General features: G+C 38.8%; 1 protein-coding gene across 2 annotated transcripts in view; it reads right to left on the reverse strand.

Annotated features, from left to right (window-relative positions):
* Positions 1–5,548: 5,548 nt before the first annotated feature.
* Positions 5,549–17,576, reverse strand: part of rab11fip1a (RAB11 family interacting protein 1 (class I) a) — a 31,198-nt gene continuing 19,170 nt past the window's right edge. The window contains exons 3-7 of one of the 2 annotated variants that reach the window (XM_061906690.1): positions 11,317–12,196; positions 7,692–9,470; positions 7,095–7,200; positions 6,786–6,990; positions 5,549–6,680 (exon numbers count right to left, since the gene is read on the reverse strand). In XM_061906690.1, coding sequence (XP_061762674.1) covers positions 6,787–6,990; positions 7,095–7,200; positions 7,692–9,470; positions 11,317–12,196 — 2,969 coding nt within the window. In that variant the 3' untranslated portion in view covers positions 5,549–6,680; position 6,786. The remainder of the gene's footprint in view (positions 6,681–6,785; positions 6,991–7,094; positions 7,201–7,691; positions 9,471–11,316; positions 12,197–17,576) is intronic. The other variant, XM_061906691.1, reaches the window with a different exon arrangement.

The raw sequence follows: 17,576 nt of genomic DNA on the forward strand, positions 1-17,576 counted from the left end.
CAAAAAAAACCAATGTTCATTATTATTCACAGCCTTTACTCAATACTTTGTTGATGATAATAAAGTCCGACTTTTTTTTTTCTTTTTTTTAATGGAATGCCATAAGCTTGGCACACCTATCTCTGGGCAGTTTTGCCCATTCCTCTGTGCAGCACTGTTACAGCTACATCAGATTTGGATGAGAAGCATTAGTTTTCATCCAGGATGTCTTTGTAAATTGCTGCATTAATTTTCCCCCTCATTCCTGACTCGTCCCCCAGTTCCTGCCCCTGAAAAAACAACCCCACAGCATGATGCTGCCACCACCATGACACCTGGCATTAATGCCAAAGAGTTCAATCTTTGTCTCAGACCAGATCATTTTGTTGGAGGAAAATCTATTGCCACCTGGGCCGGACTGGATAAATCATGGCCTTAAAACTTAAAAATGTAGACAACTTCAGATTGTTTTCTTTGTCCCTCTTTGGCCAAAAATGGAACTAGTGCATTCTGAAAATGTACATTGTGTACAATAAATAACCCTCTTGGCAAAACATTTCAAGTTAGTCGGAAATTCTGAGGAAAAAAGTTGGTGCCGTTTCAAAATCACCATGAAGAACACAATGAAGTTAAGACTTTTGTGTCAGTGTTTTTACAAAGCTGATAAACTTTAAGCCAGAAGTGTGAGTCATTTTCACTGAGGGCCACGTCGCAGTTATGTTTGGGCCCAGAGGGCCACGTCTAACAGTTAATACTATTATTACAAAATGTTTTAATACATTTTTTGGGGGGGAATTTTCGAAAAAACTAAAATGTAAAAAAAAATATGGTAAGTTGCAATCATTTCACCTTAAATTTAGTGTATATTACTTTAAATGGAAAAACAGTACTGCTGTTTTTATGGTAATAAAAAAAGGCAGCTCATTTGCAAGAATCTTACTGTAAAATTTGCATTTGTTTTTTTACTCTAAATTAAAAAAACTGCAATTTTACAGTAAAATTTTGGCACCTGAGCTCCCAGTTTATTCATTTTTTAACCACAAATCAACAACTGTAGATTTTTTGGTGTATTATTGTAAATGCCAAAACGGCAGTTTATTAAAGTAAAAAAAAAAAAAAAATGTTTTCCCATTTAGAGAAAAAGGCTGTAAAAACCACAGTAAATTTCACAATTTTTACCATGAAATCTATTGCTACTTTTACATTGCACACTTTGATGGATAACTTGCTTTGAAATAAGTTTTATTAGTATGTATTCATATTTAAAAAATGGTTTGAATGTTTGAGAATATATTTTTGCATAATTAAACAATATTTAAGTCAACATAATTTGCAATTACATGGAGTAGATATTTTTTTTCCTCCAAAATAGAAAAAGAATACATTTAGTAAGAAAAGGTATTATTTCCAGGCTTTCGAGGGTCAAATAAAATGAAGTGGCGGGCCACATCTGGCCCCCGGGCCTTGAGTTTGACATCTGTGCTTTAAGCACTTCCTGTTTAGGATTCTCTTTCTGGGCAGTTCACCATTAAAATGTTTGGAAAAGCAACCGAGTGATTTCTCAAACTACCATTGGTGAAATCTGCAACTGCCACAACACAATAATCTATCATCATTCAAAAATGACAAATATAATATAAAAAAACAATTACCAAATTGACACAATAGCCAGAATTATTGTAACATAACTACAAACTTAACCAATGTGAACATGGTAGATTTAAGAATAAAATTAAATAGAACAAACCTTAGAAACATATTTTTTACAATTGAGTTCAGGCTGCGCATCATGCATTTAACCAATTTCAAGCACTGCAAAGAACTTTAACTACAACGATGATCGTCAAGTTGACTTAAGCCTTTGCATCTTACGTTTCGTTAGTTTATCCGCTGAGTGGATAATTTCCAATTAAAGAAGCTATTGTGCGTCAACTTAAGCAGCTAATTGCTTGCACCTAGGCTGATTGGGGTACCGGCAGCCAATTCAGAAGGCGCTCAAAGTCAGCGGACACGTCATCTTTTAAGATTGTCATGTGTGACATCGGTTACTCTTGAATTGCTATTGTGACATCCATTGGACACATTCAGGACAACAGTTTCTTTCATTTTATATTTAGCAAACTGATCTTGCGGACCGGATTAAACCTATTTATGGGCCTGAAGCGGCCCGCAGACCATATGTTTGACACCCGTTCTAACCTGAATATCAGTCCAAATTTTATGTTAAAAAATCATGCACACTTTGAAGACGCTAGAACAAGGCTATTCAACTACATATTGAAGTGGGCCAAAGTTTCAAGAGCCCAAGGGCTCAGGGGCCGGAGATTGAAATGTGGATGCTTCGTCAGAAAGTGCCTCCGCAGGTTATATTGTTTTAACACTGCTTTTGATTAATTGCAAAGTAAACACATCGGCTTTAACCTTGCACTGTCAAAACATTTATTTTTCTGCCCTCGCTCCTCATTTCCAGCGTGTGCAGCTCGCTAACAGCATAAAGAAACAGAAGTTCCTGAAGTCTGGTTGAGGATTGATGTTTCTTCTTTTGAAGTATTTATCTTCTTCAGGTTTCTTTTTTCACACTTCATTAATTCAGGCTTGTAAAAGCGAAAGCAAACACAAAATAATCGTGTATTGCTGTTGTGTACTTTACACCAATAAAATAGAATATAATAAAGGACATTTAAAAAATATATATATATATAAAAAAAAAAAACACAAAATGGACAAGCGATAGAAAATGGATGGATGGATGAATGTGGCTCAACAAATAAACCTGAGATGTAGCATTATTGCCCTCTAATGGTCAAATTTAGCATTATATGTATTAAAGGAGCTTTGCTCGCCAGAATTAACAAATAACTAAAATACCACGACCACGAAAACTGAAGACATCACAAAGTCAGCAATTTTAATACAAAACTAACTAAATATCTTAATGCACAATATCGACTTACAAAGAGTTAACCAAGTTTTTTAATGAAGCTTAAACGAGTGGATTCTTACCATTGTTGCTGTTCTGGAACGGTGTGTCGGCCACTTAAAATGTCAGACAGAAAACAAAGCCTCGAGCAGCGCCTCAGGGCAGATCATTCGTACTTTATTGTCCAACTGCTGTTAAAAGTCAGATTTTCGCAATTTATTTAGATTTTCTTCGGGGTCAATAGTGCCATTTTTTGAGTGGTCTTTTCTACTCACCCAACTGCTGCCTAATTGTAACACATTTGACTGACTGTTGCCCCCTGCGGTGTGGTGGGAGTACTGCAAATAGTACATGAACCACAGGATTTTGAATGGTTTGATCAAGCCTATTTGATGAATCAGATGTGGCCCGTGGGCCACCGGTAGAATATGGCAGCCCTATAATGTGTATATGTACTGTATCTAAGACATGCAACTAGGGATAGGTTGATTGGCAACACCAATTTGGCCCTACTGCGGTATGCCGCATGTGGTTTTTTTGCACTGCCCTACTGGCTCCCTGGAGCTTTTTCAACAATGGAAAAACATGGGGGAAAAATATATTTGTTGTTTTAAAAATGTTTTTCAACCACTGTACCGCGGCACACTTGTGTGTCAAGAGATATTGTCCGGTGCACCGTGTGAAATTATGAAACTTCACCTAATTGGTCCAAAAATATTTTTTTGCAAATCAATAATTATAATCTGCAAATAATGTACGCTGCTTAGTGTCTGTGCTTTGTAAAATTCAGCAGGGTAACCACATAATACTCCATGTCAGTAGGTGGCAGAAGGTAGTTAAATGCTCTGTAAAAGTCGAAATGTGTCGGGTGAGACGAGGACGGTTTGTTGTAATCCCAATATGCAAACAACGGCGCGCAGGTAAAAAAAAACAAAAACAAACAAAAAGGAAAGGAAAAGGTATGCAAAACGACAGTACAACTGAACTGGCTACAAAGTAAACAGAAACAGAATGCTGGACGACAGCAAAAACTTACGGTGTCCGCAAAGTACATCCGCACATGACGTGACAATCAACAGTGTCCACACGTAAAAGGGTAGCGACAACTTAAATAGCCTTGCTTGCTAACACAAAGCAGGTGCGGGGAATAGCGCTCAAAGGAAGACATGAAATTGCTAAGGAAGTTACCAACAAAACAGGAAGGGCCAACAAAATAACAGCGCAAGACAAGAACTGTAGCACAAGAAAACACCAACAAACTCAAAAAAAGGCACGACGACCTGGTGGAGTATCATTTTTTTTTACAGTTTTCTGCTAGTGTTGTGCCACCGTATTCTTAAATGAAAAAAAAAAAACGTGCCTTTCCTCAAAAAAGGTTGAAAAACACTGCTGTAGGAAGCCAAACATGACACAAATCTTCATAATTGTTATAATAACATAATTGCCCACTGTTTAACAGGTTTGTGTTTATGCTTCACTGATGACGGTTTTGGACAGCGCCATTTTGTCCTACTAATTTTGGCAGTCTTTAAACTCACCGTAGTTGATTTACATGTACTACTTTCTCCGACGCTGCCACAGAACAACGTGTTTTATACCAGTCCTTCTTTGTGTCATTTTGTCCACCAAATGTTTTATGCTATGCGTGAATGCAAAAAGGTGAACTTTGTTGATATTATTGACTTGTGTGGTGTGCTAATAATACATGCTATTTAGGCTAGCTGTGTGTACATATTGTATATCCTTATGCCTTGTTTGTAGGTATATTTAAGTTCATTTAATTTCCTTTACTTAAGTTCTCTGTGTATTTAATTTATATTTGCATGTCTCATGATACACTGTATGTAGTATTGACTGCTTTTCTGATTGTGTGCCATGTTGTTCCAGACCACAGCAAACGTTCCCTAGCTTGCAAAGGTTGTAATACAGCAATTAGAAAAATATAGCCTGTTCTTTCTTTTAACTTGGACTCACACATCTATACCCTTGGCAGTTTTAAGACAGTCATTTCCAGGAGTTACGTAACCCTCTGAGACACTTACATCATGTGTTGCCACCATAACACTTACATAAGGCTTTTAACTTTTTGTGGCTCCAAACAGGATTTGTTTTTTGTATTTCTGGTCCAATATGGCTCTTGCAACATGTTTGGTTGCCTAATGTGTGAATGTGAGTGTGAATGTTGTCTGTTGGCCCTGTAATGAGGTGGCAACTTGTAATCTTGAATGTGAGTGTGAATGTTGTCTGTTGGCCCTGTGATGAGGTGGCAACTTGTCGAGTGTACACTGCCTTCTGCCCGAATGCAGCTGGGATATACACCATCCCCCCAGGCCCCATGGTTTGTACTATGAACTGGGCATACATAACACATATGTTATACATAACCTGTGTACTTGACAAGTGAGCAGTAAGTCAAGGCGGTATAAGTAAAAAAAAAAACATCAAGAAAAAAATAAATAACTTTGCATAAAATCTCATCAAGTATGCCATCAGGCTGATGCATCATCTCCTCTTTGAGATAAGACTTGTCCCCTTGTAAATGAAGCTTCCTTGCATCCATGGAGCATACATCCGTGTTATTTTTATGCAATTGTGGTACATGCAACTGGACAAAATGTGTCTTTCATTCAAATAAAATCACTGTTTGCATTTGGATGTAATATTAGTGTCTTTATTTACAATAAAACCACATGGATTTTCTTCAGCATCGCCTCTGTCAAAGTAGAGACTGCAGCAATGACACCAGAGAGGTAGCCAACAATGATTCATTCAGCAAATCAAGACACAGAAGGCTTTGGAAGACATGTCTCTACATTCATAATAGAAATATTGCTAGAATTCCCATTGAGGCATTCATGGATTTGAAGGCAAAGAAGGATGTGCTTCTTATCGAGAAAGAACTGTGAGTCTTTGCTTTTCACAGACTTCCTGCAAGTAAATGTCACACTGGCTATTATTATCAATACTAGGAGTTATTGGACTCGGCGTTATTTCGTCATGTTCTTGAACGTGACTGTGCATGGTCAGCCTAATCCTCACCAAATAAGAGTTGTTGCTTGATTTCATGCATTGCTGGTTTTCTACATCGGGAACAAAGGCACAGTATTTTTGAATAAGATAAAGCAGCTGAATATTTATTAAAAAACAAACAAAAAAAACAATAAAAAATATCTGCAGCAGAAGAAAAATCAGTAATCTTGACTCAAATTGATGAGGTTTATAAATTATGTTTTGGGGAACTATTTTCATATAATCCATATGTACAATGTTGTAAAATATATATAACATTTGGAATGATTGTGCCGATGTATTTTATATACATTATGTGTCATAGACAAAAGTATTTGGCCACGTGATCACTCCGCCAACAGGAAGTGACAAGAAAAATAAGGCTGCTCCTTTAATCAGATAGAATGTTTGTGATGTCAGCGATCACTGAGTGGTTAGACAGGACCTGCTGGCTCATCATCTCTGTTTTAGTCGCTCCCAGTAAACTCATGCAAACATACACACATTTACATGCATACATCTTGCCGTCATGCAGAAACAGGAAAGGACTTTACTTTAAACTGATCCTTAAAAATGTCCAACTCCTCAATGATTAGGTAATCGATCAAGAAGTCTGTGCGGATACCCGTATCTATAAAGTTTATATTGAATAAATCCCATCCCAATCAATTAAGATCTTTGTGTCCAAACAAATATACTTCAAAACACACACATGTACTTGCTTGTTGACGAAAGAATCACGACGTACAACCTCAGCTCATTAACAGCATTCCTGAACAAATATGATCCACAAAGTGCATTATGTGTTACGACAGTCATTTAGTACACATGGACAAGACAAGTATCACTGCAGGATCCTTCCTCCCTAAGTCGTTACCTCACACTGGCTTGGTACCCTTCAAGGCCTGCAGGATGGTTGGCTTTTCCTCAATGACGCGCACCAGCAGGTTGTCGATGTATTCTTCCAGCTCGCTGATCTGAGATTCTTTCTTGGACAGGTCGGCCTGCTGCCTCACCACCAGTGTGATCAGCTCTTCGTGGGTCAGCTGAGTGAAGGGGCCGCTGTCTGCCAAGCCTGCCGTCTGCGTCGAGTGCAATACAAAACGTGTCAAGAGGAAGAGAGAGAGAGAGGGCTTGGGTAAACCCATGGAGTAAAAACATGAGGAGGCCCATGTGTCGACAATACCTTAACTTCACCAGCCGTGCCATTAGAAAAATGAAGGTCTTTCAGGGCATAAGACTTGATGGGAACCTGACTCTCTGTCGAGTGCATGGGCTTGACTGGATGAGGCCTGTGAACAAATGCACGCACTTATTTTTAACATTTGTATTAAATTCTGATAAATTGTCATGTAAATGTGCTTGAAAACCAGTTAAACGATTGTTTTAAAAGTGTAAGGTGGACCTCCCCTGGTGGACAGATGTTTGCTTTTTTTCCCAAAACGACTGAGCTAACTTTACTTTTGTGAAAGGACAAATTAAGAGATTTACAGTTCCCACAGTGAGAGTGAACAGAAACTTAAAAAAATATGTTCTCGAAAATCCAGTGTTTCAAGGAGTAAACTTAACTAAATTCTCAAAGGGAAGGCTGCCTGTGTTACACTTTGAAACACTTTGCAAAGGTTTGTAGTTTTAAATTGTGTTCAAAGACAGCAAGAAAATCCCAGCCAAGAAGCCCAACCACTTTTTTTCTTATGCAAACAACAACCACAGTCACATTAGATTGCGAATCTGGAGGAAACAGTCCACAAAAGCTTACTCAGAGGAGCCAGACAAGTCTCACCTGTGCAGAGTGGAGGCAAGGTCACCTCCATTGCTAATTTGAGAACTGATAAAATCAGCTGGTGGCAACGATCCTCGAGTCTTTCTCGCAGACAACACCTGTATTTCTGATGACGGTTCCTCCATGAGAACCGGTAGAGGCTCTGAAGAAGGGAAAGCTGACGTCACGGCAAAGGGGTTACTGTCAAATGGATCCTCTCCATCGATTTGTCCATCTGCTGGATGGCTTTGTGTGATGGAATCAATGAGAACATCTCTTGTAGGGAGTTCTTGTTCTGGTTCACTAAGGGTGGGTTGTTCCTCATCTGAAGACTTGAAGGACCTCTGCGAGTTACTTCTTGAAGGAGTAGATGTTTTTTTTTTTTTTTGTGAATTCCTTCTTTGGAAAACTGGACTGATTGGTCTCGACTCCTCCTCCCTTTTACTGTAGTCTGTATATGTGCTTGTCTCGTAGCTATCAACACTTGAAAATCGATCATCTGGTTTTCCTTCACTGAAAATTTGATCAAGATCGTCTGCCGTCACTCCACGGTTTTCAGGTTTTTGTTCTTTCTTTGATAGTACAGCATAAATGTCATCTGATTTTCTGCTGGGTTTTTCTGGTGCCCAGGGGTCCTTGGAAAGAGGGTCAAACTCAGAAATAGTCACCTTCTCCCGTTGTTCACTCATACTGAAACGTGGCAGGATTTCTATGCTTGTCAGCGTATCAGCCAAATCTGGCATGGCTGAGGAATAATGTTGTTCTGTTGGCTGTGTCATGCTAACCCTTTGCCTTGGTCTAGCAGTGGGAGCTTCTTGGTCTGTGGTTACTGAATCATTTGTTTGGTCAGCAGGTGTGCTTGTATCCCAGCCCATTTGGTTAGTTGGTCTGAGTAGGGGTGGTAGTAAAGCCTTTTTTGATCCAGCAAGAGGAAACTCTGGAGGACTCTTTCTTGTATATAAGTCACTGTTTAGCATTACGGGTGGTACTTGGGGAAGGGGCTTTGAGAGAGACTCCTCGGTCTGTTGGATGTTCTGTTCTGAAAAAGAACTGGAGCGCATTGTTGGATTAGGCGGAGGAGGGGCTGCAACCTTTTTTGATGAGACATGTCGGGTTTCCTTGTAATGGGTCTGAAAATGCTCCAATGCAGGACTCTCCTCAGTAATTGAAGGTCTAAATTCTTCCGAGTTATCTGGCCCATCTACACTCAGCTCAGGACCCATAAGTTCTGGTGGATAGTCCATATTTCTTTGATTGACCTGAGCAATGATATGATCCCATCGAGTGTGTCCCTGTACCCCATGCCTCTTTTGAGGAAATAGGGTTTCATAATCAGGAAGTGGGAGAGAGAGCTTTTGCCCTGCTGAATTATCTGAGTGTCTGTTTAGCTCTGTAGTTGGGATTTCGGTTCCTCCAGTCGAAGTCTCGTATATGGGATACAATGGTGGTAAAGGGGGTCTGTGGATCTGATCAGTCATTGTGGGCGAAGATGGTACAGATGACACCTTTTCTATACTGTCAGAAGGGCAACCAGGCGGGCTGTCACTAAATCTCACAGGGGCCAAAGATGAATGAAGGTTGGAAAAAGTATCAGGGGTGTCGCATGGCACACTTGAGAGGGTAAATTCTGAGGCGACTGGGGAAGACCACTGCTGGTCTACTGGACTGCCGAGGGGTTTAGGCTCAGAGTATCCAGAGCTCAGAGAATGAGACAACACAGCTGAGGAAGACCACTGCTGGTCCACCGGACTAATAGGGGGTTGGGAGTCAGAGTATTCAGAGTCCTGAGAATGAGTCAATCTGCCAAGAAGTGAAAACAAAGGGCTACAAATCAGTTGGACCGTCATATAACCCAGGATTACTTCCACCAGTGTACAAAGCCCATCACCAAATTAGCAACAGCTCCTAGAAATGCTTTCTTGTCAAATGTTGCACTGCACTTCTTTTACACAAACAATATGCAGATTTTGAAATAACCCTTTGGATTCAAGACAGTTTTAGCATCCTTTAACCCCATCCAAAAATGTAATTTAGAGGATTATCTAAACTCAAATTAAGTTTTAACAAATATTTAAAAACAATAATAATCTGACAACATCCACAATTCAGATTATCTACCATCCAACAAAACACTCCAACTTCATTGACAACAGTTCAGTTTTCTTACCATTATGATCCATAGCCAACAAAATCTCATTAAGGTCCAAATGTAAAATAAAAATTGAAGGTAAGGAAAGTGAAAAGGAAAAAACACACACCCAAGATGTCCACATTGCAAGTCACACTGTAACCACTACAACCTCCTTCCCAGTCCACAACCTGTTCTACAACATGTTCACAAAAACGAACCCGCCCTTTTTCGCATATAAGGGACACCAGGCTGGTCAAACAGGTTTGTTAACTACTGGGTGGAATACTATTGGCAATCAAAACAGACAGTACCAGTAAGAGAGTCAATAGATATGTGCCCATGGACACAATTAATTGGAATAAAATCCTAACCCCAATACCAATGCTTAATGTAAACACGCTGTTTAGAATATTCGAACCTGATCACACACGTTTGTATCAAAATGTTATTCTGATCGAGACAGGTGGTTTATTCTGAGCGCATTAAAACAATTCTTCTGAAATTTGGGTTTAAATGAGCCTTTCTGCACGTCTTTGACGTCAACTATACTTTGCTGGTGGAGTGGGGATATACACATCCATCCACCCATCCATTTATTTTTCTAGCCCTTGTCCCTTATGGAGGGGCAGAGAGTGCTGGAACCTATCTCAGTTGCACACGGGCGAAAGGCAGCGTACACTCTGGACAAGTCACCACCTCATCGCAGGGCCAGCACAGAAAGACAACATTCACAGACTAGGGCCAATTTAGTGTAGCCAATAAACCCATCCCCAAGTGCACACGCACGCACGCACGCACGCACGCATGCACACGCATACGCACGCACGCATACACACGCACACACACACACACACACAATTCAATGAAACGCAGGTAAAAGGCAGGAGTAATTATCAAAGGCAGTATCAAAAGATATATCTGTATGGCGGTATTGTTGCACATACATTTTTTTTTCTAAAATATACTGGTATACCTCATAACACCGGTATACCGACAAGCCCTATTTTCTGCGCTAAAGTACTTCCATCTACACTTTTAAAAATGTATTTAGTACTTATTTTGTGTGTTGTTTAAAGCTACTTTAGGCTAGCTTAGCTATTTTCATGCCTGCTCCTGAATTTCTCCTGGTATGTAACATGTTTAGCCTTGTCCTCCAGTGATATGCCTACTTGATAACAATACTTAAGATACTAAGGAATGCAGTTTATTTGCGGTAATGTAGGTGTTTATTATTATCTTAAGGTAGCAACTCCACACTGTGTATCAAATTACATATTTAGCTGCAAACCACTTGTCAGGCGAAGTACTAAAAATAAATACATCGTCAGCCAGAGGAGATCAAAGTTTGTGATCGGTAATGGCCTATCACATACTTTTTCACAAAAATCAGCTGATACCCAATTGAAATTGATGCTCTTTAGATTAGCCAATGAAAGTGAGAAGTAAGAGGAAACATTGTAACCAATAAATAATGTAATAACTTTTCATCACAAACAAAAACATGAGAAGGCCTACCTTGGTTTAACTGTGGACACTTTCGGAGTACGATTTAGGAAGAGCATGGCTGATGGGGTCTGCGGGTTGACGTTGGGTTTTTGATCATCATAAAGACGCTCACTGTTGTTAAATTGAGGACTGGAGCTGAGGGAAATGTCCTCCAATTGGTGGCTGGACACGAAGGAGCCATCATCACCATGAGGAGCTTGTGTGGTCAACTCCTCCTTCGGATATTGCTGTGTCTCTTCCTTTCTGTCCTCCTTTTTTCTGAGCATCCCAAACAGAGAGGACAGCCTTTCGCTCATGGAAGCTTCTTCCTGTCTTTTCTGATCCTCTGCTCTTTGGGTCTGCTCCTCAAGTCCGAGTCGCTCTTCATCTTCTGCTGCTTCCAGTCTTGCGCGCTCTTCCTCTTCCTCCCTCAGTTGCTCCAGTCTTGCTTCATCCTCGAGGAAGTGCCTGTTCCTCTCAAAGTCCTCGTTTTGTCTAAGTTCCCTCTCCTGCAAAATCCGTGCCTCGGCTCTGCGTTTCTCCTCCTCCTCCTCCTCCTGCAATCTGACAGCCTCTGCCATGCTCCTCGCTTCCATCTGCCTTCTTTCCTCTTCCTCTTGATGACTCGGTTTCTCCATCATGATATTTTGAGACTCAGACCTGAAGGAAAGCACTGGTGCACCGATGGTGTGTTGATGGACATTCTCCGCAGACCCTTGGCCAGAGCTGTTCAGACTGAGCGAAGAGCCACTTTTGGCATCCTCATACTTTTGGTTGCCGTTGACACTGGCATCGTTCAAATCACTGTTGCTGCGCTTGGAGCGGCTCAACAGGGACAATGCACCCAGAGATACCTTGCTGTCAGAGCTACCACTGCGCTTGTGTCCCGGGAATTTGAATTTCTTCTTGGCTATGGGAGGAGAGAGAGGGGGAAAGATGAGGTCACTGCTGAAATGTAAAACATAATAATTGGATTTACATATTGCCCATTTTACATTGCAGTATGTGTTGACACCTATTTTTTTTTTTTATGGACAAAAGATAATATCATGACTAAGGTTCCAGGTTCCAAATGTGCTGATGTCAAGTCACTATTTGTCTATGAGTGACAATTTTATAAACACCTAAATGTTAGCTTAGCTTGTTGCCCTTCCTATATTATTATTCCACAGTCAGAAATCTGCTGCAGGTCGGTTTACTTGCTGTTTCCCTTTAGAATAAGAAGACAGCGTGGATGTTTTTCATTGTAGGTTCCAGTAGGGGCTCTTCATATAGTCAACCACAGATTGACTAAATAAACTGAAAACATGTTTTATATTTTAGTTTCTTCATAATAGCCAACCTTTGCTCTGATTACTGCTTTGCACACTCTTGGCATTCTCTCCATGAGCTTCAAGCACACCTGTGAAGTGAAAACCATTTCAGGTGACTACCTGTTGAAGCTCATCGAGAGAATGCAACGTTGTGCGAAAAAGTAATCAGAGCAAAGGGTGGCTATTTTGAAAAAACTAGAATATAAAACATGTTTTCACTTATTTCACCCTATTTTGTTAAATACATAACTCCATATGTGTTCATTCATAGTTTTGATGCCTTCAGTGACAATCTACAATGCAAATAGTCATGGAAATAAAGAAAACACAAGGAATGAGAAGGTGTGTCCAAACCTTTGGCCTGTACTGCTTATTTTTTTGTATTTTATCTATATTTTCCTTTTTTTTTAAAACTTTGAAATATATTTTTATTTGTAATCTCATGTCATTCTTGTTTATACTTTGACTGTAAATGTGGCTGCTGTAAGAGGTACTTGCTGCAAAAGATCACTAACGTATCTAGCTTGTGTAACATTTTTCACCATACTATATAAAGGTAAACATACAATGTATTACAATACATGTTGAGTAAAGCTCACATTTTAAAACAAAATAAACAGGACTTTTAAATGGAGGGATACAGAGAAACTGCCCAAAAAACTCAAGGCATAACAAACATGTGAGCACATGAGACTTAAGTAAACTAGAATGCTGACATCAAAGTTATAAATAGCGCAGATGAGAGTTAGGTACACTGGAACGCTAACAACTAAAGTTATAAATAGTGCACATGAGACTTACGTACACTGCACCTTTAACAACTAAAGATATAAAGAGGCGAAATAAGGTAAAAAAAATAAAATAAAGATTGTAAAAGGGCACAATTGCTTGCTGTGGCAGCTTACACCTTTGCACTTTAACGTGAGGTTTGTGGATGTTCTGTCGATTCGGAAATCCATTGACTGATCAACAGCTTCACAACAGTTTGCCACAGGCTAAGCAAATCAATTAATGTGTTATTGATTGCTCAACTGTCAAACTTATTGCTGTTTGACTTTTCAGAGCATCTCTGAGTACCTTTTTTGGTGTGGTTGCCATGGTGCCTTAGCGTGGTGGTTGCTTGCTTGAGTTATCTGCCAAGCTTTTGGCAATCAGACGCCAAATGAGACTTTTCACTGCATATTTTCTTTATAAAAAAGAAGCAATGGGGTAGTTTGGAGCTGTGTTTGGTATGACAAGGAAGGTATGTGTGGCAATCACATTCATCAGGTACATGCTCGCTTACGTTTTCAGAACTGCCAACTATCGTTGTCATATGATATTTATGTATTGTCGTCAAAACACTAGTTGTGTATCAGTTGTTTAACATAAAGATTGTGTGTCTAGCGTAATGACAGTGACACTGTAGGAGTCTGGTGAGATACCTGTTACTCTGCAAAGGCTTAATAAATATTTTGCTTCAACTCTTTGTAATTTCATACCTGTTCAAATTTCTACATTTTGCTTTTGTTTAATGACAAATTCCCACATGTTAGCATGACCACACTGAGTGAAGATCAGTTTGTAAATAAAGTACAAATAAAATATTGCCAGTTCATCCATCCATCCATTTCAAATAAAACACAAATAGCTCACCTATCCTTTGTTTGTGTCAAAGCAGCTTTTGTTATGATGAATATTAGAGATCTGCTCCATCATAAAGCTGCGCACTCAATTTAAATTACCGGTATTTACGTTTTTTATACTAAATTTAAGTATTTTATGCAGGACAGAAGCAGAGGTGGGTAGAGTAGCCAGAAATTGTACTCAAGTAAGAGTACTGTTACTTTAGAGATTTATTACTCAAGTAAAAGTGAGTAGTCAACCAAATATTTACTTGAGTAAAAGTATGTTGTGAAAAAACTACTCAAGTACTGAGTAACTGATGAGTAACCTGTTTGTTTAATGATTACGGCAACAAATAATGCACAAAAACATAAAAATAGCAATGAGCAAATTCATAGCCAGGAATATCTCTTAAGCAACTAAAACAATAATATATATTAAATAATAGTACATTAAAATAAAAAAAATTAAGGCAAATTGAGCCACAATAACTTAACAGCACTATAGGTTCAGTAGGCATTCATCGATTGACTGATTGATTGAAACTTTTATTAGTAGATTGCACAGTACAGTACATATTCCGTACAATTGACCACTAAATGGTAACACCCCAAAAGGTTTTTCAACATTAATCAATTACTTAATAAATGACCAAGTCGAGGTGATCTACCTCATATATACATACAAACACATATCATATATATATATATATATATATATATATATATATATATATATATATATATATATATATATATATATATATATATATATATATATAATTTATAGTCATTTATTTTGCTGTTTTTGTTGACACGTTAAAGGTGTTTTAATGAATATACATGCATGTTTACCATTTAGATTCCTATCTTTCATGAAGACAAGAATATAAGTTGGGGTATTACCTGATTCTGATGACTTGCATTGATTGGAATCAGACAGTATAGTGCTGATAATGTCCACTTTTTCAAATGGAGGAGAAAAAAAGTTCCTCTTTTCTGTCTAATACCACATGAAAGTCGTTGGTTTTTGGCATCTTATTTGTCCAGCTTCCATACTCGTTTTTATACACTTTACAAGAAATACATTGGCGGCAAACTCTGTATCTTGCTAGCTTGTTTGCTCTGGCTTTCAGAGACTCTTATTTTGTTAGCGCAGACGCGATGGAGCGGCACTTTTATTGTGAAGACAGGAACTGTGCGATCAGTCTTTAGGCTTTTGACGGGAAGTACGGTTGAAATAAAAAGTGTTTTTTTTTCTTTACACTTTTGATTGATTGATTGAAACTTTTATTAGTAGATTGCACAGTACAGTACATATTCCGCAATTGACCACTAAATGGTAACACCCCAATAAGTTTTTCAAGTTTTTTAGGTCAGCTTCGACGCGTGACGGTCACGTGACCGCCTGGTTTTGTTTGATTGGTCCAACGTCACCAGTGACTGCATTTGATTGGTGAAATGCAGGCTTGCGTAGATCCTACTTTGAATGCGTGTCTGACAAAATCAAAACAAACAAAGCGTGCATTAACAGATCGATAAAAGTAGCGAGTAACGAGCTGATTGTAGATAAATGGAGCGGAGTAAAAGTAGCGTTTCTTCACTATGAATATACTCAAGTAAAAGTAAAAGTATCTCGCATAAAAACTACTCTTAGAAGTACAATTTATCCCAAAAGTTACTCAAGTAGATGTAACGGAGTAAATGTAGCGCGTTACTACCCACCTCTGGACAGAAGTATGTTAAATACATGTATTTTATTCCGTCAAGTTAAGAGGAAATATTGCACACAAAATAATTATTGAACAGCTTTATGGTTTAAGACAAAATAATACAATAAAACTAGTGAGGTGGTCAAATTGATTTCTTACATTATTTAAGAAGCAAAACACTACCACAGTGTCTAATTTGTGCGCTCAAATTGTTTTTCAAAACAAAAATACGCTTAACAGATCCGTATTAGGTAATGTTTTTGTTTTTTTCATAACCAATTTTGAGTATCTCATAGCGTAAGCCCTATATCCTATTGTGTATGGTGAGTTGACAATTTCTTTACAACCCCACTAAACCAAAACAGGCGCCATCTTTACTTAACGCAAGAACATTTCATATTTTGCAAGGAACTCATGAATAAATGTGTCTCAGTAGGTACTGCTGTTTTTATTAGCAACAGCATTCAGCTGGGCTCAGCAAAAGTCCCTCTAGAAGGTTTCCACTTTTGCAGGAAGTTTTTTAAGAAGATGATGCACCAGGCAAATAAAAATGGGGAATCTGTAAAAGAGAGGGACACTATTTGGGAAAATACAGTGGTGTCCTTTGCCATATGGTGACGAGTAAATATAGGCCTTCATTTACCTGCATTGCTAATTGTTTGTTTTATTCCAAGACGGGGTGTAACGGTACACAAAAATTTTGGTCCGGTACGTACCTCGGTTTAGAGGTCACGGTTCGGTTCATTTTCGGTACAGTAAGAAAACAACAAAATGTAAACTTTTTGGGTTATTTATTTTCCAAATTTGTAAACAATGGCATCCTTTTAACATTGGGAACACTATAATAATTCTCCCCACATTAATCAACATTAAACTGCCTCAAATTGTTGCTCGGATTAAATAAAATTACAACTTTTCTTCTCCATATAAAAAGTGCAACATTAAACAGTTTCAAGTCAACTTATTATGCTTAATTTATCACAGCATTTGGGAAGCCTGTAGTTGATTTTTATTATGTAAATGTTATATGTTGGGACCCTGCCATTCAAAGTTTTTCTGTACGTAAGATACGCACACAACGCAAAATGAGCTAACGTTACGCTAAAAGCTAATTTGCCTTCACCTCAAGCCAGAATTGCGAGCGAGCTGAGAAGGTCAACGGGCTCATAGTGATGTTAGTAGTAGTTGACTGGGAGGTGTTTATCATTTGGGGAGAGTACGCTGCCTTATGCTCACCTGCTAAACAACTATCTGCTCGACGTTGAAGCATTTACTACATGCGCTCTGAATAGGCACTGCTGATTGGCTGTTACCGCTACATATGAAACATATCAGATGGTTCTGTGGGTGGGACAATGATGGGTGCTGAGACAGAGGCAGAAGAAGCAAAGCAGATTGTTAAGACTTTAGCTTAGAAACTCGTTCGGTACACCCCCGTACCGAATCGAAACCCCCATACCGAAACGGTTCAATCCAAATACACGTATCGTTACACCCCTAGTTCCAAGCAATGTTATTTTGATGAGCACGATTTTGGAGTTGTCCTATCTTAATTGTGAAAGCTCCTCTAATGTGAGTAGAACTGAGCTAAGCTGAGTGAATGCAGTACTGTTGAGTGGAAAGGCAACATTAAAATGTGAGTCATTAAGGCACACAACTTC

The sequence above is a fragment of the Nerophis ophidion genome, linkage group LG07 (assembly GCF_033978795.1).
Source record: "Nerophis ophidion isolate RoL-2023_Sa linkage group LG07, RoL_Noph_v1.0, whole genome shotgun sequence".
In the NCBI taxonomy this organism is placed as follows: Eukaryota; Metazoa; Chordata; class Actinopteri; order Syngnathiformes; family Syngnathidae; genus Nerophis; species Nerophis ophidion.